Below are 27,603 nucleotides of genomic sequence, written 5' to 3'. Positions count from 1 at the left end.
TTTTTCTCTTCAAGTATGTTTTAAAATTAGTTTTCTATTGAAAATGTGATCAAATTGCCATTTTAGGGCAGGTGTTTGACGTGCGGTATGTAAAAAAAAAAAGAAAAAAAAAAAGTATTTTATGAAGGAAAAACGTAATTCCGTAATTTGGAGGAAAAAACGGAATGGTTGGCAGCTCTGTAAATGGAATTAAACCACTGCCTGTGGGGGGAAAGGGTGGTTCTTTATGGGTGAGCATCTTTTGTCCAGGAATGGTTGTTCAACTTAGCATTTCACATGTTGTTACTTGTCCAAAACCTATTTCTCATATTTTTCCTGCCCATTTCATTCAAACAGTAATGTGTATTTGGTGTCACCTGTGCCTGCATGGAGGTGAAAGCAAACTGAATCACTGAAACCCTCAGGTCTCTCCTCCCGGTATAACTGATCGAGGGTGTGCAGGTGGACCACTACACCAGGGTTCCCCCCTGCTCTTAATAAACAAATAGTGCAGTGGGTTCTTAACATGCGATGGTGGTAACTCTCCTCTACATCGGGCCTCCATTAAACATCCTATCCTAGGGACATGTGCCCCTGTAAAGTCCATAACATGTCAAATCTTAAATATGTCATCAGATGCAGTACACAAGTAATTTCCATGAAAACAACACATTTATTGAAATCCTGCAATTAATTATAATGGTTTTACCATAAATAACAAAAACTTGTTAGTGATTTATGAGTGATTTAATATGGAAAGTTACAACTCTCTTCTGAGCTGCCTGTCATGGCAAAGTTTTCATTCTAAATTTAGGGAAAAGTAACTTTTCTTTCTTTTCTCAGTTTCTCTTCATGTAAACAGCGATGCTAGGCAACGTCTCACAAAACTGTTTCAAATAAAACTCCACCAACATCCCATGAACTGTGTGCTAATTTTATAACACATGTTTCAAAGGGATGTAGGTGAACTATGACCTTTGCGTGCCCAGAACTTGCCTACCATGACTGGTATATTTCATCGTCTCCTCCTCATCTTCCTCACATCCTACTTCATGGACGGGTTGCCTAGTTACCGATCGGTACCCTGTTATCCTTGGCCCATTTCTTCATGACTCGGATGATGTATTCCACCTGGGGATTCCCCGTGTTCCTCAAGATCTGCAGGATGTCTCGTAACGTCTCCCTGAGTTATAAAGAATTACAAAGTCAAGTGGATATCAACTCAAAGGTTTACACGGTATCGAATGTACTTTGGAAGAAATTGTGTTTTAGCTCCCTCCTACTTATGTTCATAATAATAATTATTTTACATACAGTGCTTCTATAGCACATGTCACTGATGTATCATCTCTGTGCACTTAAAGAAAGATAAAAAACAGGTGATGTATATTGCCAAATTGTATTATCCTTATTCCTTACTTTTATTAAATTGATGCAAATATTTAATACTGCATGAATTTCTCTATTATTATTAAAGAGGGTGAACAGATTTGTTTTGCACTGCACTACAAATTGTTGGACATACAAGCCTTTTGAAAGCAGAAGGGAAACTATTTTGGGGTAAAATATGATGAGATACTGTCCTTTCTGCCCTCAGCGGATAATACGTGACATCTAGCAAGGCAATCACTGAGCTTGATAGACTGAACTCACCGTGGTTCATGACCTGCTATGATCTGTTGAAAGACACCCACACAAGCACCTCTCTTGCCTTCCCAGTACTCTGGGTTAGGATCCAACCTTTCCAAGACGTCAAAGGCTTTGAAGGCGTAGTAGAACTGACCCATCTAGGTCAAGAAAAGATAAGAAATACAGAGATTATCATCATGTACTTCTCCAACCTGCATTGGTATAAGGAAACAGACAAATCTCACACAATGAAACGGTGATACTGGATGAAAATTGATCAAGATCTAGCAACAATCAAGCTACATGTAGGTGTAAAAGGTCTTGATCACATACTTCAATACCATTAAAATCAAATGTCATTACCCAAGACTTGAAACTTTTGGGGAAATATTCTATATATTCTATTCTATATTTTTCTACTTCGATACGTATAACTAGAAACATTTGTTTGCATTGAACTTTTGCAAGTGGTCTGGCTTCATGGTAGTCTGCAAGTATTGAACAAGGTTTTAATGGGCTGATACTACATGTACTCTAGAATAACACCCACACAGCAAGCAGACAGAATCTTCAAGACTAATTTGTTATCATATCATCATTAAATTCATGGATACAATTTAGTGAGATAGCAGATAGTAAGCAAATAATTACCGTTGGTGAAGGTGATGGGACAAACTATCACTTCCGAGGCGATCTGGATGTAGCTATCTTTCCGAAGCGAAGCTGAGGAAAGATAGTGTATACATTCTGATCGACGAGGAAGTGATAGTTTGCCATCGCCTGAAACCAAAAGGTGATTATTTGCTTTATATTCCACATCTAAAACAATTTAATTACAAAAAGAAAAAGACGTGTATGCATCTACAGAAAAGACACCTAGGCCCAAATTCACACCAAAAAAGTTTAAGTTTAACCCAACCACAATTGAGGGTATGGTGCGCGCATGTGTTTTCTTTAATTGCGCTCATTGGTAATGCGCGCTTAAGTACGCCTGTTTTTGCTTCTCCCATCAATGATGGGCGAACTATCTTTCATCACATGATTTACTTTTGACCAATCGTAGTGCAAGATTCTTAGTATGTGGGAAATAATGAAGTATATTACCTTATAGCAGTCATTGGCTATTAGCTGTAGAAGGCTAAATGAATCCCCAGATGTCTCCATCTTAAGATAGAGCTCCCAGGCTAGACGGGCCTTACGATTCATTATATCTATAATAAAAGGTTCAAAGGTTAAAAGAGATGAATAAGTATGATCTGTGTATTTAACATCATCACTTGTTTAGATGATATCTATCACATGTAACAAGAATTTGAGATATTGTTTCATAGTTATCATTTACTGAATAAGCGCTAAATGCATGTACTAGGTATAGTACAGTCAAAATAGGAAAAAACCAAGAACTAATTGCAACAGAAATGATTCCACTTGCATATAATCTGGAGTAGCCATGAAAACAACATACTCAAAGTTGACAAAAATTGAAGTGGTGGATCAGTGCCTAATTTGCATAAATTCAAAATGGCCGCCATGTCAGACCCTGGTAGACACACAAAACCTATTTCAGCCTATATCTCTAGATCTGTGACACATATAAAGCTAAACAAAGTGTCTTTACCAATGTTTGGGGGATCAAGGAACATGATTATAGCATTATCAGCAGCTAACAACTACTCCTTGACTCTTAATTTGCATAAATTTGCATAAAATTAACCCTTTTAAAGTAAAAATGGCTGCCATGTTGCATGTTTATAACTATTTCTCATCTGATACTTACAGAAAGTTGATTTTAGTGCCCTTATCCATGTTTAGGGGGTCAAGGAACATAATTATGGCATTATCGGCAGCTTAGAACTACTCCTTGACTCCAAGTATGCATAAATTTGCATATAATTAACCCCTTTTAAATTCTGAATAGCTGCCATTTGTTCATGTTTAAAACTATATCTCTAGATCTTATACACATAGAAAGCTAAACGAAGAGTCTTTACCAATGTTTTGGGGTCAAGGAACATGATAATAGCATTATAAGCAGCTTACAAATACTCCTTGACTCCTAATTTGCATAAATTTGCATAAAATTAACCCTTTTTAAAGTCAAAATGGCTGCCATGTTGCATGTTTATAACTATTTCTCATCTGATACTTACAGAAAGTTGATTTTAGTGCCCTTATCCATGTTTAGGGAGTCAAGGAACATAATTATGGCATTATCGGCAGCTTAGAACTACTCCTTGACTCCAAGTATGCATAAATTTGCATATAATTAACCCCTTTTAAATTCTGAATGGCTGCCATTTGTTCATGTTTAAAACTATTTCTCATCTGATACTTATAGATAGTTGATTTTAGTGCCCTTATCCATGTTTAAGGGGTCAGGGAACATGATTATATCATTATCAGCAGCTTAGAACTACTCCTTGACTCCTAGTTTGCATAAATTTGCATATAATTAACCCATTTTAAATTCTAAATTGCTACCATTTTTTCATGTTTAAAACTATATCTCTAGATCTGATACACATAGAAAGCTAAACGAAGTGTCTTTACCGATGTTTAGGGGGTCAAGGAACATGATTATAGCATTATCAGCAGCTTAGAACTACTCATTGACTCTTAGTTTGCATACATTTGCATATAATTAACCCTTTTTTATATAAAAGTCAAATTGGCTGCCATAATATGATGCATGTTTAAAACTATTTCTCATCTGATACTTATAGAACGTTAATTTTAGTGCCCTTATTCATGTTTAGGGGGTCAAGGAAAATAGCTTGGTAGAACTTAGGAATGTTTTTGTCTAACATTTTATAACCATAGTTACAGTTAAGCAGGAACAAACTACTGTTCTTTTAAAGATACAATTGAAGAATTTGAAACCATCCTTGTTTATCGGCTTCTTTTATTCTTTGAATCCAACACAATTTTTGTGCTCTGGCAGATGACTGGTCCATTCCAAATAAATAATCCAGTGGTTGCAAAAACAATTTTGATTTTGTCGAGTAACAGCAACAGGGCCAGACGGAATCTCTGCCAGAATGTTGAAGGAAACTGCCGATCAGATCTCCCCTGCGATCACCCTGCTTTTCCAAGCCTCCCTTCATCAAGGATGCGTTCCATCGATGTGGAAGAAGGCACTTGTAGTTCCCATCCACAAGAAGGGCTGCAAGTCATCCCCGGGTAACTACAGGCCGATTTCACTGACTGCGATCTTATGCAAGCTGTGTGAGTATGTTGTTCACTGTGCAGTTATCCACCACCTCATCCATCATGACATTCTATCTGACAATCAGCATGGCTTTCGGAAGCGCCGTTCTTGTGAGACACAACTGACCCTCACCATCCATGACCTTGCTAGAGGACTGGAAGACACGGGTCAGTATGATGTAATCGTACTAGACTTTGCTAAGGCCTTTGACAAGGTCTCTCACAAACGATTCCTTCTCAAAGCCAAACATTGTGGTATACACGGCCTTACTCTTCAGTGGATCGAGAACTTCCTGACTGGCCGTACCCAACAAGTCATACTGGAGGGCCAACTCAGCTCGGAAGCCAAGGTCACATCTGGCATACCCCAGGGTAGCGTCCTAGGTCCATTGTTATTTTTGATCTACATCAATGACCTACAAGATTGCATTAGGCATTCAACCACACGCTTTTATGCTGACGACTGTCTGCTCTACAAACCAATCAGATCGATCCAGGACTGTGACAAACTGCAAGAAGATCTAGACAGGCTCCAGGACTGGGAGAAGACGTGGAAGATGGAATTCCATCCCTCCAAGTGCCAGGTCTTGCGAGTGACCAACAAGAAGAAGCCACTCCTAGGCCAATACACCATCCATGGTCATCAGCTGGAGCAGGTCAACTCAACCAAGTACCTCGGGGTCCACATTGATCAGAAGCTGAACTTCAATGCCCATGTACATGGGCGTCAATCCAAATTAGACCGTGGAGTGGGGGGACACAAGTTCAGACAGGGCGGCGCCAGGTTATTTTGTTAGGGAGGCGAATGGGCTGCGCCACACAGGGGGGGGGGGATGTCTGAAGGGATGTGCCCCCTCAGAAGTTGAAGATTTTGTTTCAAATTTATGCTTAAATGGCTCGCTTTGGTGCATACTTTTTGCCAAATTAAAAAGAAAACAAGTCTTAAGTTCAATTAACGAGGAACAAGAACGCAGGGGGTGTCTGTTGGGGGGATGTGCCCCCCTCAGAAGTTAAAGATTTTTTTTTAAATTGATGGATAGATGGCTTGATTTGGGGCATAATTTTTGCCAAATTAAAGAGAAAACAGTCTTAAGATCAAATAACAGGAACAAGAATGCAAGGGGGTAGATGGATGAATTTGTCGTTTCCATTGAACAATCAGCCATAAGGTTTGGAAGATACAAGGGAGATTTTTTTTTCAGTTGGTGAAAAGATTTTTTGTCTTCATCGTAACCAATGTTTGTACTTCCGGTAATGTGAATGTAATATTAATGACGCTTCTTTTAATAAAATCTGATCGCCTGATTTTGCTTGATTTTTCTCAACACAGAGAGAAAGAGAGAAAGAGAGAACAAAAAAAAAATATTTAAACCCCAAATCATGGGGGGACATTTCACCACCTGAAAATTCGTGGGGGGGGGGGGGGGGGACGTGTCCCCCCCCCCCCGTCCCCCCAGGATTGACGCCCATGCCCATGTAGATGCCACAGTCAAGAAGGCTAACTCTGTCTGTGCCTTCCTGCGCCGTAACTTTCGACACTGCAACCACAAGATCAAGGAGGCTACGTATGTCACATACACTAGGCCCATAGTGGAGTATGCTGCAACAGCATGGGATCCACACACCCAAAGAAACATCAACAAGGTCGAAATGGTTCAATGCAGGAGTGCGTGGTATGTCTGTGGCGACTTCGATCGTACCAGCAGTGTTACATCTATGATGAAGAAAGTAAAATGGCCCTCGCTAGTTAGTAGATGTCTGCAAAGCCATCTTGCAATGCTGTATCGCATCCGCTTTGGTCTTGTTGACATTGAATGGCAACAATACCTTAAGGCAGCAACATCTGTAACAAGAGGTCACGGATTCCGCTTCGGAGCGACACTGTGCACTAGCCAAGCCTACATCATCTCCTTCTTCCCCAGAACTACCAAGGACTGGAACAACCTTCCAGTAGATCCAGCCTGCTCACTCTCCCTTGAGGCATTTAAGCACCCCTAACTGCCCCCACAGGATTAAAAGTTTTTACTTGCACCCTGTACATATATGCACAAGGATCCTGGCCAGCAGGCTCACACAGGCTCCTCACATACACACACAGTGCGCAATCTTCAAGGCCTTGAAGCAGCACTTTTCTTGGAAGAAATATAAATGTAAATGGTAGATACTTTTGCAAAATGGTTGAGACATTAAGAAGCACAACTTCTAATTCTTATTTTTATCCACAGGTTGCCAGATAATCAACCATAAACATTTGCACCTTACATCCAATGATTGATAAATGCATCATATTCTAATATGGATGCTCATTTGTTTTCATGATTTTCTTTCTACTTTGCAAATTAGTGTCATCAAGTTGTATTTGGTATAAATGCATAGGTCCTTATTTTAATCAGAAAGCATTCCTAGCAAACTGTTAAGAACCATTCTAATTTTCTGAACACTAGGTGAGCCTTGTCATTTTGCTTAAAGTAGATATTCATTGATTTTAAAAAATAACTTTATTTTCATCCACGTACAGTGATGAAAGAAACACAGACGGTTTTAACGTCGTGTCTCTTATCGTCAAAGCTGTAAGGGAGACAGAAATTAAAGTAGATATTCATTAATTCTAAAAACTTACTCTATTTTCATTATTGCAAAGTTGAAACTTTGATTCAACAATGATATCAAAATTCAATGCTTGGAAACATTCGAAGTACTGATTATTATAAATTTCAAAACGCTTAAATACAGCCCCGGAATAGCACCTGAAGAGTTCTCTGAACGCTGCTAAGATGTGTGAGATCACAGTATGGACATGATTTGCACAAGCAGACGATGTCCCATGACATCTCACACATGTTCAGTGCCTGTGTTTTCATCTTCTCTTGAGTTCTTTCTCTTACTTCACTACCTTCAGGCTAAATGTATAATCTATTGCCTCACTCTAAACCCCGCGCATGTTTTTATTTTGATGACAAATGCAGCGATACAAAACTAAAGGAATGTGTCGCTTGTAAACAAAATAAGACGCCATTGTATATTCAGCTGCACACACCGGGGTATTTTTCGGCGTTTCAAGAGGGAACAAATGCCGTCCTTAATATCATTCCGGGGGTTTTTCAATTTGAAAGTCTGGTTTCTTTGAGTGTTAATTAACCCATATCCTGTGTATTTACAAGCAAAAGATTTTAGTTATCAGAATCGGGTCATATCCCCTTTTGAATGGTTTGACTTGCCATTACATTTTTATACACTAAACTCATTATAATTGCTTTAAATCCATCACGCTATATGACTGAAGCTTATTTTTATATTTTTACATGGACGAATAAACGAATTGAATTGAAGTAAATGGTACAGTCAAGTTTGTTAACCAAAGAAAATGGTTAAAACACCAAACTTTAATGAGAAGTCCACCCTGATTAGAAGTTGGTTTTAACAGAAGCAGAAAAATTAAAGAAACAGATCAGTGAAGGTTTGAGCAAAATACAAGAAGAAATATTAAAGAAAATTATGATTTTTTAAAGTTGTAATCAAGCACACATAAATTGGCAACACCGTGACGTATATTGTGAGCTACTCTAAAGAAAGTATTAAATCATACATGCACCTTAATTATATAATCATTGCTCATATGTTCATTGACCCCTAAACATGAATAAGGGCACTTAAATCAACTTTCTATAAGTATCAGATGAGAAATAGTTTTAAACATGCAACGTATGCAGCCAATTTGACTTTGAAAAAGGGTTAATTATATGCAAATTTATGCAAATTAGGAGTCAAGGAGTAGTTCTAAGCTGCTGATAATGATATAATTATGTTCCTTGACCCCAAAAACATCAGTAAAGACACTTCGTTTAGCTTTCTATGTGTCTCAGATCTAGAGATATAGTTTTAAACATGAAAAACAGCCATTTAGAATTCAAAAGGGGTTAATTATATGCAAATTTATGCAAATAAGGAGTCAAGGAGTAATTCTAAGCTGCTGATAATGCTATAATTATGTTCCTTGACCCCCTAAACTTGTAAAAGGGCACTAAAATCAACTTTCTTTAAGTATCAGATGAGAAATACTTTTAAACATGCAACATGGCAGCCATTTTGACTTTAAAAAGGGTTAATTATATGCAAATTTATGCAAATTAGGAGTCAAGGAGTAATTGTAAGCTGATTATAATGCTATTATCATGTTCCTTGACCCCCTAAACATTGGTAAAGACTCTTCGTTTAGCTTTCTATGTGTATAAGATCTAGAGATATAGTTTTAAACATGAACAAATGGCAGCCATTCAGAATTTAAAAGGGGTTAATTATATGCAAATTTATGCATATTAGGAGTCAAGGAATAGTTCTAAGCTGCCGATAAAGCCATAATTATTTTTCCTTGACCCCCTAAACATGGATAAGGGCACTTAAATCAACTTTCTGTAAGTATCAGATGAGAAATAGTTTTAAACATGAAACATGGCAGCCATTTTGACTTTAAAAAGGGTTAATTTTATGCAAATTTATGCAAATTAAGAGTCAAGGAGTAGTTGTTAGCTGCTGATAATGCTATAATCATGTTTATTGACCCCCAAACATGTGTAAAGACACTTCGTTTAGCGTTCTATGTGTTTAAGATCTAGAGATATAGGCTAAAATAGGTTTTGTGTGTCTACCAGGGTCTGACATGGCGGCCATTTTGAATTTATGCAAATTAGGCACTGATCCACCACTTCAATTTTTGTCAACTTTGAGTATGTTGTTTTCATGGCTATTCCAGATTATATGCAAGTGGAATCGTTTCTGTTGCAATTAGTTCTAGGTTGACCCCTTTTTTTTCATATCTTGACCTGACTAGTACAGTAAGTACTGTACCTACTAAAAACTAACATTCTCCAGGCATAAGATGGTTAGGCAAAAGAAATGATTAAATGATGTAATTGTATCTGATATTGAAGTTTCTATGGTCTGCCGAATTCATACAGAGTTATCCTGTTTTTTTTCTTCCAGAAGGTAGTCAGAATGTTCTTATTTGATAAAGCTGACTACAGAGTGAGGCAGTTCTGATTAAATTACAATAGTATGCAGTATTGAAAGTTTACCATGGCCAACCCCCCCCCCCCCCCTCCCCTTCTCTCTCTCTCTCTTTCTCCATCCACAGGTAACAGGCATATAAGACAGGGTGGATTGAGAATTAAGGACTTGAAATATTGTTAAGATGAGAGAAAATGTTGCTAAGCTAGTGACTTCAATGCTAGATGTACAATTAAAAATAATCTGAAAGTTTGAGTGAAAACAAACTATTTATGATAAAATTTGGGAAAAATTGTCTTATCGATTCCTTAATTCCCCCAACTATATTATTACAATTTAATTACATTTTAGGTGAATGTAAATTGTCTCAAAGCCATGAATCTGCTCTATATACCATTCCAGACATTCAAGTGTTGAAAGATTTTTAAAAGCTTGTCTTATTTTTATGGAAACACGGTTGGGAAAATTTAAAAATGGTTGGGAGAATTTACTGTTAGAGGGTCACGGTGTTGCCCAGTGACGCCTTCAAAGAAAACCATAAATATCTTTGTAGTTTGGATACTTTTTCAGGATTTTTTGCATGTCAGAGGGTTATACAGTAGAAGGAATATAATAAGTAACATGTCATACACAAAAGAGGCAGTTTTTTCATCAACCTTCAAGAATGTTACTGAGCGACTTCAAGACTAATAATCATTACTCACAGCACTTAGCTAGCCAGCTGAGATAGACATAGTCTTGTTTGTGTCTGTCATTCTGAATCAGCATGAATATCTAGAAATAAGAGAAGAGAGAAAAGAGTTATGTCGTCATCCTCTTCAGATGCTCTGAAATTATGTATGCTGTTAGAAAACAGACGAGATAAGATACAAAGTGGTGACTACCGTTTTTTTTCATTAAAAACATTTTGAGCACAATTTTTTTTTTTTTTTTGGGGGGGGGGGGGGGTATTTGTATGATCAGAGCAGTGCCATTGATTAGGAAAGTTTGGCCAACCCGATTCGAGTTGGACACAATATGGCGACTACTCAGAGCTGCCAACCTTGGGCGACCAAAAAAAGGAATCATGATGGCAAAAAAAAGGAATTTCAAGCAAAAAAAAGGAATTAAAAAAAACGAAACTTCAACCATGCTCGACACACTTCTAATGCAGAAATGTTCATTCCTCATGCTGTTTTTTCCATACAAGCAGGTTTTTTTTGTTTTGGTTATTTTGGTATTATCGGCATTTCATTCTTTGTGAGAATATTTTTCTCTTCAAGCATGTTTTAAAACAAGTTTTCTATTGAATTTGTGATCAAACACCATTTAAGGGCAGTTGTTAGACGTATGTAAAAAAAAATTTAAAAAAATAAAAAAAAAATATAAAAAACGTATTTTATGAAGAAAAAACGTAATACCGTAATTGGGAGGAAAAAACAAGAGTAATTCCGGCAAAAACGGAATGGTTGGCAGCTCTGACTACTGCTTTGTTGGACAAGCACAAAACAAAAGAATATACGCCATGTTGTGACCTAGTGAAACCAAGTTGGCCAAACTCTGTGTATAGATGGCACTGGATCAGAGTAGAAATTTTGTATTTAATTTTTTTTTCATAAATTGCTCCTAAATAACAGCCTGCTTGTTCTAAATTTAAGTTTCCTCCGAGTCACTTGCACAAAACACTTGAAAATACATTAAAAATTGTCTTAGTGGCCACCTCTCTACAAAGGCCATCTGTTTATTGTTGCTATCACAATTCGATCGACTTTAAAGATGAAGTTGAGTTCTGGTCATGCGATTGCATTGTGAAAGAAACGGTGTGGAATTGACCAGAAAGTATTAGTGTGTATTGCAAGGTTCTGGAATCATCAAAATGATAAGAAATTTGGCCAAGTCTTGATAAAGTTACAAGCACTGTACACAGAAAGATGTATATAGGACTACACAAACACCTGGCGTAAAAATCTGTCCCGATTTTTACGATGTTACATGACATATTTAAAATATGAAGGCATTTGAAGAGCCATGCTTTTCGGGGAACATTCGTTATCTGATGTTCTTCCACACTTGCATAATAGCAATGATAACGCTCACAAATCACTTTTCACCTCTTCCCAGAACTCAACCTTCTCTTTAAATAAAACTCCTTTCTTCTCCAGCACAAATGTCCTAATATTACAGTATCATACCACGTTGTTATTTTAATTCAAAGAAGTTGAAATAAAGTTCTGTGTACCGTACCTCTTCTGCTTCTTTGTAGTTGCCTGCCATGGCCTTGGCCTGAGCGTAGTTAAAGTTGAAGTTGTCATCGTTATAGAAGTAGCTCTGTCATGAATGAAAAATGAGAGATAATATAACTCTCTTATTTACCATAATTCTTTCATGTCAGTGTAAATAGGGATTCATTTTACTACAAGATCGGCATAATACAGTAGAACCCTGTTCATTAGAACATGCAAAATGTGTTTACCTGATGATTAGTACAATGAAGAATATTTCATTATCCTTTGTAGGATTCTCCTGTCCTTCTTTCCATGGCTGAAGTTTTGGGATAATTTAATTTCTCATAAAGTTGGATTAAATAAAATTGCATCACTTTTTTTTTTAATGAATCCATATTCACAACATACTAGTCCTTTAATTTCCCTTCACTCTCTCACAACATTTTTGTGCATACATTGTTTTTAAAAAAAGAAGAGAGTTTGAATAACAAAGATCAAGTCCATTAAATCTCAATCTAACTCGATCAATCTTTTTTTCACTAAAAATACATCTACAGAGACCTCATAAAGTCATCTATCTTACCTTGATTGAATTGAGATATATGAGGACATCGTCAAATTGTTTGAGGATGAAGAAACAAGATGCCATGCATTGTCTTCCAGGAATCGTATCTGATGAAGAATAAAAAACATTCATTTAAAAAAAAACATGAGGACGATGACATGAAACACTGTTGGACAAGGGCTTTACCTGGTAAAGTGATTAAAGCAACTCAATCTATTCAAAAGTACAAAGAACTGGGAATACTGACAAAGCGGATGCAGTTTGAAATACACAAGTCACTGCAAGGGGTAATAATTATTCAAACAGTTACCAGGCCAAACAATACAAGAAATGAAAGAAAATACCTTTCATGTTCAATAAAAAATTCCTTTGTAGAACTGTATGGTGCACAAATCGCCTGAATTAGGCATCCTAGAGCTGTGGTAAAACTTCAGCGCAAATGAAAATATCCAGTATTGTTATTCCTATTATTGTAATTGAAATCCAACCTTCTTGGTTGCAATAAATAAATAAATAAAAATTAAAAACATTAAATCTGCCTAGCATACTAACCACATTCACTAGCTGATCCACCTACTAGCTGAAAGTATTGCTGTGCTATCTTCAGATGTTCTCTCTGTCAACAAATCAAACATCAAAACAAATAATTCATTGCTACAGCCTACAAACGGTTGAGACTGTTAGGCTTCTCTTGTATGAAGCAAGCTCACAATGGACATACCGGTAATGGTTACAATTTCACCAGGGAAATTACAAATGACAATTGAAATTACAGTGTAGTTCAATCATCAAGTACAGTGAAACCTGTCTATAAAGACCACCCAAGGGAGACAAGAAAAGTGGTCTTCATAGGCAGGTGGTCTTTGTAGACAGGTTCCTTTAGTGTATGTTTCAATGAGAAACCATATTCAGGGGAAAAAAACATGTGGACTTTGTGGTCACTAAAGCAGGTTTGACTGTATATGTATTTGAATTCTAAAATCTAAAATTCCAGGAAATGCTATTGTGCTACAGTATCATAACAAAGCCAAAGGCTGTAGTAAATCATCATTGCGAGTTACTGTTTCCCAATATCTAGCCCAAAAGCTACACCGTTTGACTGTGTCAGGTCCCTCTGCATGTGTTGTGTTACTATTGGAGTATGCTCTGCTTGCTTCAGTCACATATAAAAGCTTACTATGTTAGATTATTCATACAGACCAGGGACCTGTTTCACAAAGCTCTTTTTCAATGAAAAATGACAAAAATCAGTGACACATTTGCTGATAACCAATCAGAAGCAAGGATTTCAGTAGCTTTTAACAAAAACTGTCATCTGTCACTGATGACAAGTTTTGTGAAACAGGTCCCAGTATGAATATAAACAAAAACTAGATAGGACACATCTCAAGGGGGAAAGCATGCTCCGGGGCATCTTGGAAGGGAAGATGGATGGTGAGCAGGGAAGAAGAAGACCAATACTTGGGATGGTGTCAGACTTGGAAGGTGACAGATCATATGACATACCGGTAATGAAAAAGAAAGCTAAAGATCGATAGAGAGGGATGGAGAAAGAACTTAAGAAGGCTCTGGTGTGTGGACCTGGCTTTGACAGCACACCTGAGAAAAGACCCGTTGAAACTTTGGCATATGATATAAAGACCGGACTATCTTACCGATCCTTGCTCTTGTCCCAGAGCAGCATTGACTACTCCTTTGAGGATGTATTCCTGGGGTGTGGTCGGGTCCAGATTCTTGATCAGGTTATAAGCTTCGTTCACATCATCTGTATCAAACAATTCAATTGTTGACAAATAAAACGTGAAGATGTATAAATCAAGTAAAGAAATATGTAGATTAACAATTAGGTTATAAGCTTCGTTCACATCATCTGTATCAAACAATTCAATTGTTGACAAATAAAACGTGAAGATGTATAAATCAAGTAAAGAAATATGTAGATTAACAATTTGGTTATAAGCTTCGTTCACATCATCTGTATCAAACGATTCAATTGTTGACAAATAAAACGTGAAGATGTATAAATCAAGTAAAGAAATATGTAGATTAACAATTAGGTTATAAGCTTCGTTCACATCATCTATATCAAACGATTCAATTGTTGACAAATAAAACATGAAGATGTATAAATTAAGTAATACAAATGCATTTTTAAATGCATGATTTTAAAAATGCCTGTTAGTGAATGACAGCATGCTATACCTTGCTTGAGATAATAGATGACCAAGTTTAGCCTCGCTTCTGGGATGACGTCGATGAGTGGAGGAAGAATCTGGAGGGCTCCCTCTCCAGCCCTGAAGACAACAAGGTTGTGTTTGATGAGATCTTGAGCAAATGTAAATGAGGGCGAGGCCAGGTCCTGTAGGTTCTTCAGCTCAGCCTTGAGAGAAGAAAACAAACGAAAGGAGTTGTGAAATTTAGATTTAAAGTGAAAAAGTATATGTTTGCACATCAAGAGATTTTGAATGATGATGTACCGGTATGGCTGTGTGAATTAGTTTATATTACCACTTTACTTTTTCTACAATAAAAGAATTGCAGTACACTTGAACTGATTCCTCCTAAAGCCAATCAAGGAAGTTCATAATCTTCTTGCAAAAATAAATATATTACATTTGATTATAGTATATATTTTTCATGTATACTTGCAGCACCTTAAGCATTTTGCAAAATAGATATACAAATACTCATTATTATTATTATTATCATTATCATTATTATCATTAGAATGATCTAATTAACATTTTTATAACTATTTTGAAAGTACAAGAAGTCCATGTTAACAAAGAATAGCATCACCATTCACAACCTTGAAGTGCAATATGTGTATAGGTCAAACTGGAAGTCAGCTTGAATTTTGTTTTAAACAAAACAAACAAAATACTAATGGACTATTCCTTACCTCAGCAGCCTTTCCATTATAGAGCCTGAAGTGATTGCAAGCCTTGAGATTGAGGGCTATAGCGCTGTCTGAGTAGTTCTGTAGATAAACAGCTAATACCTCCTGGGATACATCATAGTAATCTAGCTTGTAGTAACACAGCGCTACATACACATTCAAGGCCAGGTACTCCCTGTACAACAAACAAACAAATACAAATGAAAAAAAATAAAAGGCTCTTTTCTTGTGTGTCAGAGTACCAGAAAACACTGAAAAAAGATACAAACACACACACACACCCTCACAAACACAGCTTTTGGCTTTTAAAAGTAATGCAAAGTTTCTGGAAATTTTGAAAATTGAATTGATAGTATTTCTTTAAAATGTTGATATATTTGGTACCCCTGTGGATGTATTATAAGCACTAGAAAATTTAGCCCCTAAAACACTTCTACTTTCGAGAAATTGAATAATAAAAAAATTCCCGTTGCTCCTGGTAAATTTCATATATTTCAAATAGCCCCTAAGGCCATTCCATTGTAGCTGCGAACATGAAAATTGCAAATCGGTTGATTGTAGTCAAGAAACATTGTTTTAGAGCTAAAGTAATATCAGTCTTGAGAGGGCGCTATACAACATAAAGAGTTTATCATTTACAATGTCATTACTTTAGACTCGATTTCAACCGGGACAACGATAATTGAGTATTGTAAAATCGCATAGGCTTCCAATATGTTCATTTGAACCAAATTCATGACCCCTTACCAAAACTTTGTAATACCTTTAATTAGCTCTCTTATACCGTGTGAGTCAAAAAAAAGTTTACACCTAGAAAATTGCTAATTATTTTAAAATTCATCTATGAACAGTAAATTATTATACATCTTATGAAAGAGTGTTTCATCTCAAATCATTTGGTATCATTTTTGTGTTGTATGTGTTCACACTTGGATGAACAGGAAGCATTGTTTGCGAAAGTGCAAAATTCGACTTGCGCCAAAGTGATGCGTACAGTATGTGTTATGTTGGGATTAAAGTGAGAGAATGAATTAAATGTATCAAAATGAAATACATTGCATATGCTTTTTGCAAAGGGCAAAGTCACACCACCCACACACACGCGCACAAATGTTCGTTGATATTTGATGCATGATTAATTTTGTTAGGGATGTTATTTGGATCTGCAAAGACCGAATAAATACCCAAATCCAAATTGTTTTATTCAAACATCACATAAGCAACTTTGGCGCAAGTCGATTTTTGCACTCTCTCAAACAATGCCTCGTGTTCATCCAAGCGTGAACACATACCATACAAAAATGGTACCTAAAGTGTTTGGGATAAAACACTCTTTCATAAGATGTATAATAATTCACTGTTCATAGATGATTTTTTAAATAATTAGTCTACCCGGTAAGTGTAAACTTTTTTTTGACTCACTCTGTATATCAAGTAATAATGCAGTCAAGAAGTTACTAGATTCTATGTTTATAACACAGTTCTATTGTAATCATGCCAAAAGAAGATTTAAAAAAGTTGAACCGTCAAACGAACTCAGGGCCGACTCTAAACTGGCCAATTCTTGACCATGGGGAATTTAAAATGTTAGTTTAGTCTGATGTCTGTGTGAATTGGCTTTCAGAAAAGTAGAAAAACCTTTTTTCCTTATAATTTTGCAATAAAATTTTGACTTCATGAGCAGTGACATTAAAATGCATGACATTACCTTCATCAAAAATATTCTTAAATGCTACTAGCCTTTAGAACCAGTCTCTTACCGATTATCAAGGAGAATGCGTTTGTAGATATCAATGGCTTCTTGGTAGTGGCTTCTGAGATAGTGAATAGAGGCAAGACTAAGTTGATCCTCAATGATATCTTGTAAGGACTGATGGTAGTTCATCAGTCGATTCTCATCATTAAACTGCAAGAAAGCACATAATTTAGGTACAGTAGTTGATACAATATTTTTTTTAAATTCTTGACAGACAAAATACACCTTTTTTTTCTCCATGACAGAAACAAAGAAACAGATTGATGTAGGTTTGAAAGGAGTTGGACAAATGAACAAAACTTGTGTTTGAAGGCATACCGGTAGACGACTAAGTATATATCTTGCATCTTCAATTGGTGAGTTGGTCAATAATTGTGACTACATTGTGGACATATCTCATTTTACTTTCTTTAAATTGATTTATTAGTACTTATTTCTTGCTGATGTTCACTAAATTCACATTGATGTTTATCACTTGTAGCAACAACTAGTATACAATGCTCAGATGGCTAAGATACATGTATGTACCCTATCTGAGACAAGGACATTAAACCTTATTATACAACTCACTCACAGATCCTAATCAAACGATTAGTCATATGCGGTCACGTGTGATTCATTTACTGAGACTATCCCACGTTTTTCATGAAAAAGCGTGCAATAGTTTCCAGTACTATCACACGTTTTATTAGTGCATGTACATGATGCGCAGTAGTGCGCATAGAAATTAGCGCTTACCGTATACTGTGTGTGCATGGGCCTATTCTTGTACAGTACTATGCGTAAATGGGTATAGAGGTAAGTGCGCTTACTATATCTATGTATGTGCACTAAATTGAGCCTATTAAACTTGAGATTGATTTGTCAGCCAAATATACTGTCACAAAACAATCTTGAATGAAATCTTTTTACATCAAATAACATAGATCTAGGAGTTTTGTAGTATAAAACAAATGATGCATGTTTTCATTCGTTCATTATACGACCTATCCGCCTACGTTGAGGATGTGTGTATCTATCGCATTCAGCCTAAAGGCTTCGTACGATAGATACACACACGCAGCCTCAATTTGAGTGCGGATAGATCGTATATTAAATGAACTCATGCGCATGCATCATATGTATAATATGATAAGTGGTTGTCTTACCTTCTGTGATAGATGAAAGAGAAGCCTGTTTTGCAGTCCACTCTTGGGTCCTGTATAGGACCAAAAACAAAGTGAAATACAACCATTAAGAAATGAAAAGCAAATCTGGAGTTTGTGCATTCAAGGGGTCACTCTCTCTCTTGAATCCAACAAAATGCTTAATCGGATGAAATCAACAAATATGTTTTCTCCATAGAAACTCACTCCACTTTGTTTCTAAGATATCACATAGAAGAAATAGATAATAATTGGTTTAATTCAAGACATATGTGCTCTCACAAACACTGTTATTGCATCAAAATTCTGTTAGAAATATTTGTTGGTCTAAAACTAAAACCTGTAAATTTGCATCCTTTAAAAGTACTAAATTGTATGTCCCATTTGCAGGCCAAAAAATTGAAAAGGTTAAATTCCTACGGCATTTGAAAGACAATACTAATTTAGAATTTCCCTCAAAACAAAAGGGCTTGAAAATGGCTTTTAGTGGGGGAAAAACGACCATTAGTTGTTGAATCGACTTAAGTGATTGCATTCACCTAAATAATAGTTTGATTTTCAGACCCCTTTACCTTTTGCATTTTGTGCTGCACCGTGACAAAAATCCAATCAGTTTAATTTTGGCCATTCCAAGTAGTGGGTTATTGATGTAGACAAATACTCATGTACCTGTTACAGCTAATTATATGTATGTTATTACCAAAGATAAAGGATGTCAGTCAGTTTAAATTCCCAACTAGTGTCTGACAGTGAAGTCTAGAAGGTAAACAGTTTCCTTGCATAGTTTGAATACTAGGACACTGCTAATGTTGAAATTTCCCAGATAGGACATACATGACACATTCGTAATTACTGCAAAGTTCTACAGAATTTGATGTTGTCTGCAAAAGGGACAGAGTATCTTTAAGGGTTATAAAAGTTTTGAATGTGAAGAATAGGATTTCTAACAAGATTTGGTATTTTACAAAGTCATTCTAGCCGTAGTTTGACTATCAATCATAGCTTTCATTTCCGTCCTCCAGGGGGGTGTTTCACAAAACTTGTCATCAGTGACAAATGATAGTTTCTGTTATAAGCTAGTGAAATCCTTGCTTCTGATTGGTTATCTGCAGAGTTGTCACTGACTTTTGTCATTTGTCGTTGAAAAAAGGCTTTGTGAAACACCCCCCCCCCCCAGGTCAGACCCTAGCTCTCCGGTGTCAACCTCTCTCAACAACTCTCATCCTTGATGAGTAAGTTCACTAAAATACGTCGTAGGATTCGACTCAAACGGCTCATTCACACACCACACTGTAAACTGCTCATGATGATGTTAGTGAAAACGTGTCATATTTCTGTATGTTATAACACATAAATAGCAGGTACACCAATTAAGGAACTTAATTGCGAGCAGCTCCTTTCTTCATCCCCACTTGCCACTCATTCTTTCAAGCAGCATACAACCTTCTGCAGTATCCAGGGTCATTAGAAACCTACCTTTATTGACTGCTTCATCGGCCTGTGGGTACATTCCAAGGAAGAAGTAGCAGCAAGCTAGGTTGACCCAGACTTCCGGATTACAAGTTTCCTTCTTGGATAGCTTCTCATACTCCTCCATTGCTTGTTTGTGATCACCGAGGTGAAAGAGACAGAAGGCCAGCCACATGTCTGTCTCATCGGAACCCTTGCCGCTATGGCGAGTGAACTGTGGAGAACAAGGTGCAAAATGAAAAAAGAAATGAAAAAAGATGAAAAATCGTATTTTAAGATTTTAAGATTGTATTTCACTCTTATTATCGTACTAAATACAATTTAATCGTACTGGTTGGCATCTCTGCATAACTATTGTATAAAGGGACTATTTACATGTATATAGATTTGGATTTTATGGCTTCATTATATTTTCAGAAATTTTGAAGGAAGGTCTTCAGGATGAATTAACATCAACATAAACTCGTTTATGGAAAACAAATAACAAAGACACACTGAAATAACACTTTCTTTAATCTTGAGCTATTTTGCACTGAAAAAAGAAATCTGACTATAAACTGTAATATTCAAGGGAGGACAAATGAAATTTACAAATTTATGATGTCAGGCAGATCATCCTTGGAGCTTTTACAGCTAATAGGCCCATTTAAAATCTCTAGTTTTGGCAATGTATTTCTAGTTCCTGTTCATAGTTTCACAGTGACATACACCAAACATATTTTGTTTTGCTTTTTCATCCCTCTGTGAGAAAATCAATAAAACTTTGCTGCATGTTTACCTCTAATAATGTACAAGCCCCTGTGTAGTCTCTGAGATCCAGGAGTTCTGTGAGTTTTGGCATCTGTTTCTTCTTCTTACTCTCCTGTGCTGGTGTGGAGGAGCCTGGCCCAGTGGCCGGCTTTTGCCTTGAGAGCATCTACAAGTGGAAAGACAGAAAAATCAAACAAGCATTGCTAGTGATCCTTGTTTTTTTCATGACGTACTTGGCATAACCTGTGTCTGGGATGGGAGAATTAAAATTCATCACCATGCCCCTCTGGTCTCTTAATTCTCCCAGTATAACTGATTGGGATGTGCAGGTTGACCACTAGACCAGAGTTTCCTCCTAGACCTACTCTATATACGAATAGTTCAGTGGGTTAACATGCATGCCCAAAACTTGGCAAAGGTTAAAAGTTTTTAAAAATGTGGCTTTGAATTTTATATATCTGTTTATGAATTAACAATATAAAAGGCAAACATTTTACGATGGTTGGTGCTAATTAATTTCATACATCTTTTACGTGAAATCCAAAGCCAAAGGCAAATGTGACAGCTTTCTTTTATTTTTCTAAATGTCCAGCGTATCAAGTTAGAATTATCATGATTCATATTAATCATTTTGTTAATAATTTCTCTCCGACTCTGTCTCTGCTGCACAGCAGGTTTTAAACATAAAAAATACTTTTTTCTATTATTTAATTAATTTAATTATTTAATAAAATTACAGGCCTCACTATGGTATATTTATTAAAGATCTGTACCGCATCCTAGGCTGAACTGTTCAATTTTTTTACAAATAAAAAACAAATGCATTCCGGTATAACATTAACAATACATAACAATATATCAATTATAAGGAATAAAAGAACGATACACGATTTGGCATGGTAAATTTGAATAATAAATAGGGTCTATAGTATGATTAATAATATAAAGTTAATATAATCCAAAACTACTACTTGACTCATTTTCTGTTCAAAGGAAAAGAAAGAATAAAAAAGCAAAGGTAGATGTCACAGAGAAGAGAAGGACGGTATATGAGTAAGAAATACATGCAAAAAGTAAGTAAAAGAACAGTAATTTGGAAAGACCAATGTGACAAAGAGAAGGTAGAGTCTAGAGTAGGGTGTCTGATCGCGTACCCAATTTTTCGTCCTAAAATCCTTCCCATAGAGATTTCATGCATCCCTATGCAGTCTATGTGCATTGCGTGACCATGCAAAATTGGTCAACGTTTAAAAAAAAATAGAGATTCAAACCATTACCGGTATTTGTTGTGATCCTGAAGGTGATACTCAATAAATGAGGTGTCATATGAAAGAGCAGAATAATACCAATATTTCCAAAAGGGAGTCATTTCGGATTTCTAAAAATATCTTGGTCAAAACAGCGATTGAAATGTTGTTTGCATCCCAACTCCGATATTTGCCATTTTAAGAACCGACACCCCGACCGCAAAGTAGTCCCATTCGTAAGAATTATTTCAGTGCGCTTATGTTATAACGTCATTACGAACTTGTGGCTCGTGCACAGTTTTTCCTTCATAATCATTTTGCCTTCGGCGTAGACTAGAAGGAATGAGATTTAGATGACGTCATGCGAAGCGAGAGTTAAAATACGACTTGCATGATTTTCAACATGGATGTCCATTTTGACCCATAATTTCCTGAAAATGGACCATTAAACGAAAGAGACAGAAAAATTCAGTCTAAAGTAGCGCATGCAGCTAAGCAACACGCATACGCGTGCGCTTGCATATTGCGCAATGCAATTCATTTTTTTGCTAAATTTAGCAAAAAATATAACTCTGCGTTTACGTCTTTTTCGTTGATTCTGACAAAAAATGGATGAATATTGTAGAATTTTTGAGGGGTTGTATCTTTTGATGATAGAAACATCGGTGAGTCTTGAAATTATTCTGATAACATTTTGTATTCAAATATCCAACCATAAATGGTGAAAAACGATCCCAAATTGAAAATTGACAAATCGTTCAGACACCCTATCTAGAGTCTTAGTTAGAGACTAGACGGGGATCTAGATCTAGACTAGATCTAAGTTTAAAAAAGACAAAGTTTAATCCTGCAATTAGTCTAGGGTCTAGCCTAGACTAGATCTAGAGTCTAGAACTAAAAGATGTGACTTGCCTACTGACAATTTGAAATAAACTTATATAGACTGTCTTGAGCTCTTTCCTTTTAACAGGCCTAGGCTAGTCTATATCATCTAGAAAAGTAGAATAGAGATAATAATAGGGTGTCTGAATGATTTGTCAATTTTCAATTTGGGATCGTTTTTCACCATTTTTGTTGGATATTTGAATAAAAAATGTAATCAGAATAATACATTTCAAATTTCGAGACTCACCGATTTTTCTATCAAAAGATACAGCCCCTCAAAAACTCTGCAATATTCATAGCATTTTGGTCAGAATGGACAAAAAAGTGGTTCACGCGGAGTTATCATTTTTTGCTCAACAGCTGCATTTTAATGCATTAGGCTATATGCAAAAAGTGGGGGAAGGGTATTTTCAAACTTAAATCCCTTGATCCCTTGGGGCTTGCGAAAAAAAAAGAACATCAACGTATTTCTTACGACTTGAACTAATTATCCCGCGGGGGGGTCGATTCTCAAAAGTTTGAAATCTCCCGAGTTGCCATGGAAACACATTTAAATCGCTGTTTTGACCAAGACATATTTAGAAATTTGAAATGACCCCCCTTTGGAAATATGGGAATTAATCTGCCCTTTCATATGACACCTCATTTATTAAGTATCACCTTCAGGATCACAACAGATTAAGGTTTGAATCTAAATTTATTTTTAAAATTTGACCAATTTTGCAATGCACATGGGGTAAGAGTGCCCAGTATTTGGTCACTTAAGAAATCGCTAATATTTTGAATTCTTACCTCTTTTATTTGGCAATCTACCCATCAAAAGAAAAGTAATTTATTCCTCTAACAGGATTTTATAGTCACTTAAAATATAGAATAATGATAAGCAAAATACTTCCAAAAGTAGGGTGTGTGATCGCGCACCCGATGTTGTGTGCTAAAATTCTTCCCATAGAGATTGCATGCATCCCTATGCAGTCTCCGTGCATTGCGCGACCATGCAAAATTGGTCAAATGTTGTTTTTTCAAATCGAGATTCAAACCTTTATTTTTTGTGATCCTGAAGGTGATACTCAATAAATGAGGTGTCATATGAAAGAGCAGGTGAATCCCCATATTTCCAAAGGGGCTGCATCTCAGAATTCTAAAAATATCTTGGTCAAAACAGCGATTTAAACATTGTGTCCTGGCTAACTCTGAGGTTGGACACTTTTGAGATATGCAGCCCCGATCGATAAGTAGTCCCAGTCCTAAGGAATATATCTATGCTTTTGTTTTTTCGCTAGCCCCCAGGGATCACAAAGGATTACAGTTTAAAAATACCCTTCCACCTATATGTTGGATCAGCTAATTAGGGAGGTGTGCGCTCTGCTCAGTCCAAACCATGGTTACATCGCGTAACACATCAACGCGTACGAACGAAACCCACATTATAGTGAATGAAAGTATGGCTAGCCAATGGCAAACATCGCGGAGACAACGTGGCTCAAGCTGTAAGTTGCGCATAACATGCGTACGCTATGCATACGCTTGCATATCGCGCGATACAGCTATTTGGCTGAATTTAGCAAAACAACATAACTCTGCGTGTACGTCTTTTTCGTCGATTCTGATAAAAATGATATGAATATTCCAGCGTTTTATAAGGGCTGTATCTTTTGATTGAAACATCAGTGAGACTTGAACATTTGAAATGTATTATTCTGATTACATTTTTTATTCAAATATCCAACAAAAACGGTGAAAAACGATCCCAAATTGAAAATTGAAAAATCCTTCAGACACCCTACCAAAAGAAGTCGGAGCATTTTTCTGCCCAGAATTCGGTCGCGCCAAATAGAATTCGGTCACGCTGTTGTGCGTGGTATCTCCGTGATAAGGAGCGAAGCGTATTTGCGCACTATTTTCACACAGTTGCGCGATAAAGCACTGAATGTCAATGCGTTGACCGAATACTGGCCGAGCAATACTGCATGGCAAGGGTATCGTATAAATACCTCTTGCACATCGGCAAGTACGTCATTTGCAAATTCGCTGCGATTGGAGCGAACACGGAGGAGCTACTCTTCACACACATACTAGATTCATTGCGACAGCACACGTAGTTGTTTCGCAATAGACTTCTACATATGGCTATGCATGTTAGCGCATGTGCTAAGAGAACGCGGAAGTGCAGAAAGTTGAGCGACACTGACCAATATCGAGCTAAGTTGGAGGTCTTTCCGGGGCCCTAAATCTGATTTAATTTTGAGAGTTAAGAAAAGTTGTTCAGGTGCCTGATTTGTGCAAGTTTCGTGGCTCATAAATTATTTTTTTAATTGTTACAGCTGTTGAAACGGCTGTCTGACCGAATACTGGGAATGAACCGAATACTGGGCGCGCTACCTTAGATCTAGATTTAGACTTAGGTCTAGACTAGTCTAGGGATAGGGTGTCTGAACGATTTTTCAATTTTCAATTTGGGATCGTTTTTCACCATTTTTGTTTGATATTTGAATAAAAGATGTTATCAGAATAATACATTTCAAATTTCAAGTCTCATCGATGTTTCTATCAAAAGTTACAGCCCCTCCAAAACGCTGGTATATTCATATCATTTTGGTCAAAATCGACGAAAAAGACGTCTACGCAGAGTGATGTTGTTTTGCTAAATTTAGCCAAACAGCTGTATCGCGCGATATGCAAGCGTATGCATATCGTACGCATGCTGCTAAGCCAATCCGCGACTTGCAGCTTGAGCTACGCTGTCTCCGCGACATGTGCCATTGACTAGTATGGTTGGCGTTCGTCGCACAATAAACCCGGAAGTGAATGCACGTTATAGTCAATGGCAATATCGCGGAGATGTCTCCGCGATATTGCCATTGACTATAACGTGTATTCACTTCCGGGTTCTATGCCGCGAATGGCCACCCATACTTGAATTTGGGGTTTCGTTCGTGCGCGGAGATGTTACGCGATGTAACCATGGTTTGGACTGAGCGGAGCGCACGCCCCCTAATTAGCTGATCCACCAAATAGCGAGAAGGGTATTTTTAAACTGTTATCAGTTGTGATCCCTGGGGGCTAGCGAAAATACAAGCACATAGAATTGTTCCTTAGGACTGGGACTACTTATCGATCGGGGCGTCATATCTCAAAAGTGACAAACCTCAGAGTTAGCCAGGACACAATGTTTCAATTGCTGTTTTGACCAAGATATTTTTAGAATTTCGGGGGCTACGCCCCTTTAGAAATATTGGAATTTACCTGCTCTTTCATATGACACCTCATTTATTGATTATCACCTTCAGGATCACAACAGATAAAGGTTTGAATCTCGAATTGAAAAAAAAAAATTGACTTTTTTTGCATGGTCGCGCAATGCACGTAGACTGCATAGGGATGCGTGTAATCTCTATGGGAAGAATTTTAGCACACAACATCGGGTGCGCGATCAGACACCCTACTAGGGATGTGTGCAATGTCTATGCATGGGAAGGGTTTTAGCACACAAAACGTGGTGCGCGATCAGACACCCTAATAATAAGCTTACCCCGATAACGGTTCAATAGTAGGCCCGTAAGGTTAAAAAAAGAAACATATCTTGACTGACAAAAAGTGACATGCACGTCATATCTTCGCACAGTACAGCCTCCCATTTTAGTTTTTACCATTAGACTTAGAGTAGCGAGCGATGCGCGAGTGATTCCGATTGAAACCAGAAATAGCGTCCAATGTTGCTAAGCCACCGCGGCCGCGCACCGTTGTTTCATATCATGATATCACTAGCCGATTAACTTACCATTTTGAAGAAATTTCGCTGCCTTTCTTGACGTCTGACCCTATACTGTAATAAAATATGAGTAGGAGATCGTTCCTATTTCATGTGTTGCTCTTCATCTCGAACATAAAATAATATTTTCAGGAGAATTCAATGAGCACCGCACCAGCTGACATCATTTTTGCGAAGAGCAGACACAGGAATGCGAACCGAATATGAACACTAGAGGGAGGCAAACACAACGGCGCGGCGATCGCGAATAGTAAAAAAAAAAAAAAAAAACAATAAAAAGAAACTAAAGATAATAAAATTAAAATAATAATAATCTATGTGTGTGTGTGTATGTGGGGCGGGGGTGGGGGGGGGGGGGGGTACTCTGTGTTCTTAACATAAAGCAACATCGAATTGGCCACCATGCACTGTCACTCTTTATTTTTGTCTGACAAAAGGAGTTCATTTTGTCTAAATAATAGGTGCTTGAGTTGGGGATATGAATTTAAGCGATATACTAATACATGCAAGAACAAGCCTTCTCCACCACCGACCTTACAAATAACCATTACAAAAAATCCTCCTAGAATCACTCATGTTGCCATAACTCCACAAACATAAAAAGTTACATTCCAAAAGTGACTTTTAAATAGCATTTTCACGTGATAATTTTTGTTGTATTTACTCATTTTCCCTGGTCAGTTATCATTTCTTTTTCTTCTTTTCTTTTTGCATATCTTACACCATTTTTATTATCGTTTTAAAACATCTCTCAGTATATAAATACAATTTTGTGAGTTTTAATTTCTCTGGATTTATAGTCTGTCATCCCTAGCTGGCATTGTTAGAATCTATATTTCATTCCCCTAGTCTGACCAGTGTACCCCCCCCCCCCCCCATACCAAGCTCCATCCATTATGTGCTCGCAGCCTGCATGGTCGTCATCCAGCCAACCATGCCACCAAGGGATGGATAACTACATTAAATTGGCTGGGTCGTTGACGAGTAGAGGTTGTCTATCCCGATCTGGAATTTGATCCGTTTTTATGGCTTCAGCGATATGGATACAGAGGGAGGAGGAGGATGGGCAGGGGTTTTCTTTCTTATTTTTC

The 27,603-nt window shown here is 37.1% G+C and overlaps 1 protein-coding gene across 1 annotated transcript; it reads right to left on the bottom strand.

Moving 5' to 3' along the window:
• LOC583291 (intraflagellar transport protein 56) lies at nucleotides 1-26,720 on the bottom strand. The gene is made up of 15 exons (XM_030984022.1): nucleotides 26,522-26,720; nucleotides 20,637-20,774; nucleotides 19,865-20,072; nucleotides 18,392-18,441; nucleotides 17,248-17,393; nucleotides 15,491-15,662; nucleotides 14,791-14,968; nucleotides 14,244-14,353; nucleotides 13,141-13,204; nucleotides 12,607-12,695; nucleotides 12,043-12,126; nucleotides 10,524-10,593; nucleotides 2,713-2,819; nucleotides 1,633-1,766; nucleotides 1-1,162 (listed from the first exon to the last, which is right to left on the bottom strand). Exons 1-15 carry the CDS (start codon nucleotides 26,522-26,524, stop codon nucleotides 1,045-1,047), a joined length of 1,671 nt encoding a protein of 556 aa, XP_030839882.1. The 5' UTR covers nucleotides 26,525-26,720; the 3' UTR covers nucleotides 1-1,044.
• Nucleotides 26,721-27,603: the final 883 nt, after the last annotated feature.

The sequence above is a fragment of the Strongylocentrotus purpuratus genome, unplaced genomic scaffold (genome assembly GCF_000002235.5).
Source record: "Strongylocentrotus purpuratus isolate Spur 01 unplaced genomic scaffold, Spur_5.0 spur5_scaffold_14, whole genome shotgun sequence".
NCBI lineage: Eukaryota > Metazoa > Echinodermata > Echinoidea > Camarodonta > Strongylocentrotidae > Strongylocentrotus > Strongylocentrotus purpuratus.
This window is presented reverse-complemented; position numbering and strand designations above follow the sequence as displayed.

Coding starts and splice junctions, on each gene's coding strand:
- LOC583291 (XM_030984022.1), bottom strand. Junction 13,205..14,243: donor TGGGACAAGAGCAAGGATCG/GTAAGATAGTCC, acceptor ATTTGTTGACAG/AGAGAACATCTGAAGATAGC. Junction 12,127..12,606: donor TATATCTCAATTCAATCAAG/GTAAGATAGATG, acceptor CATTCATGACAG/AGCTACTTCTATAACGATGA.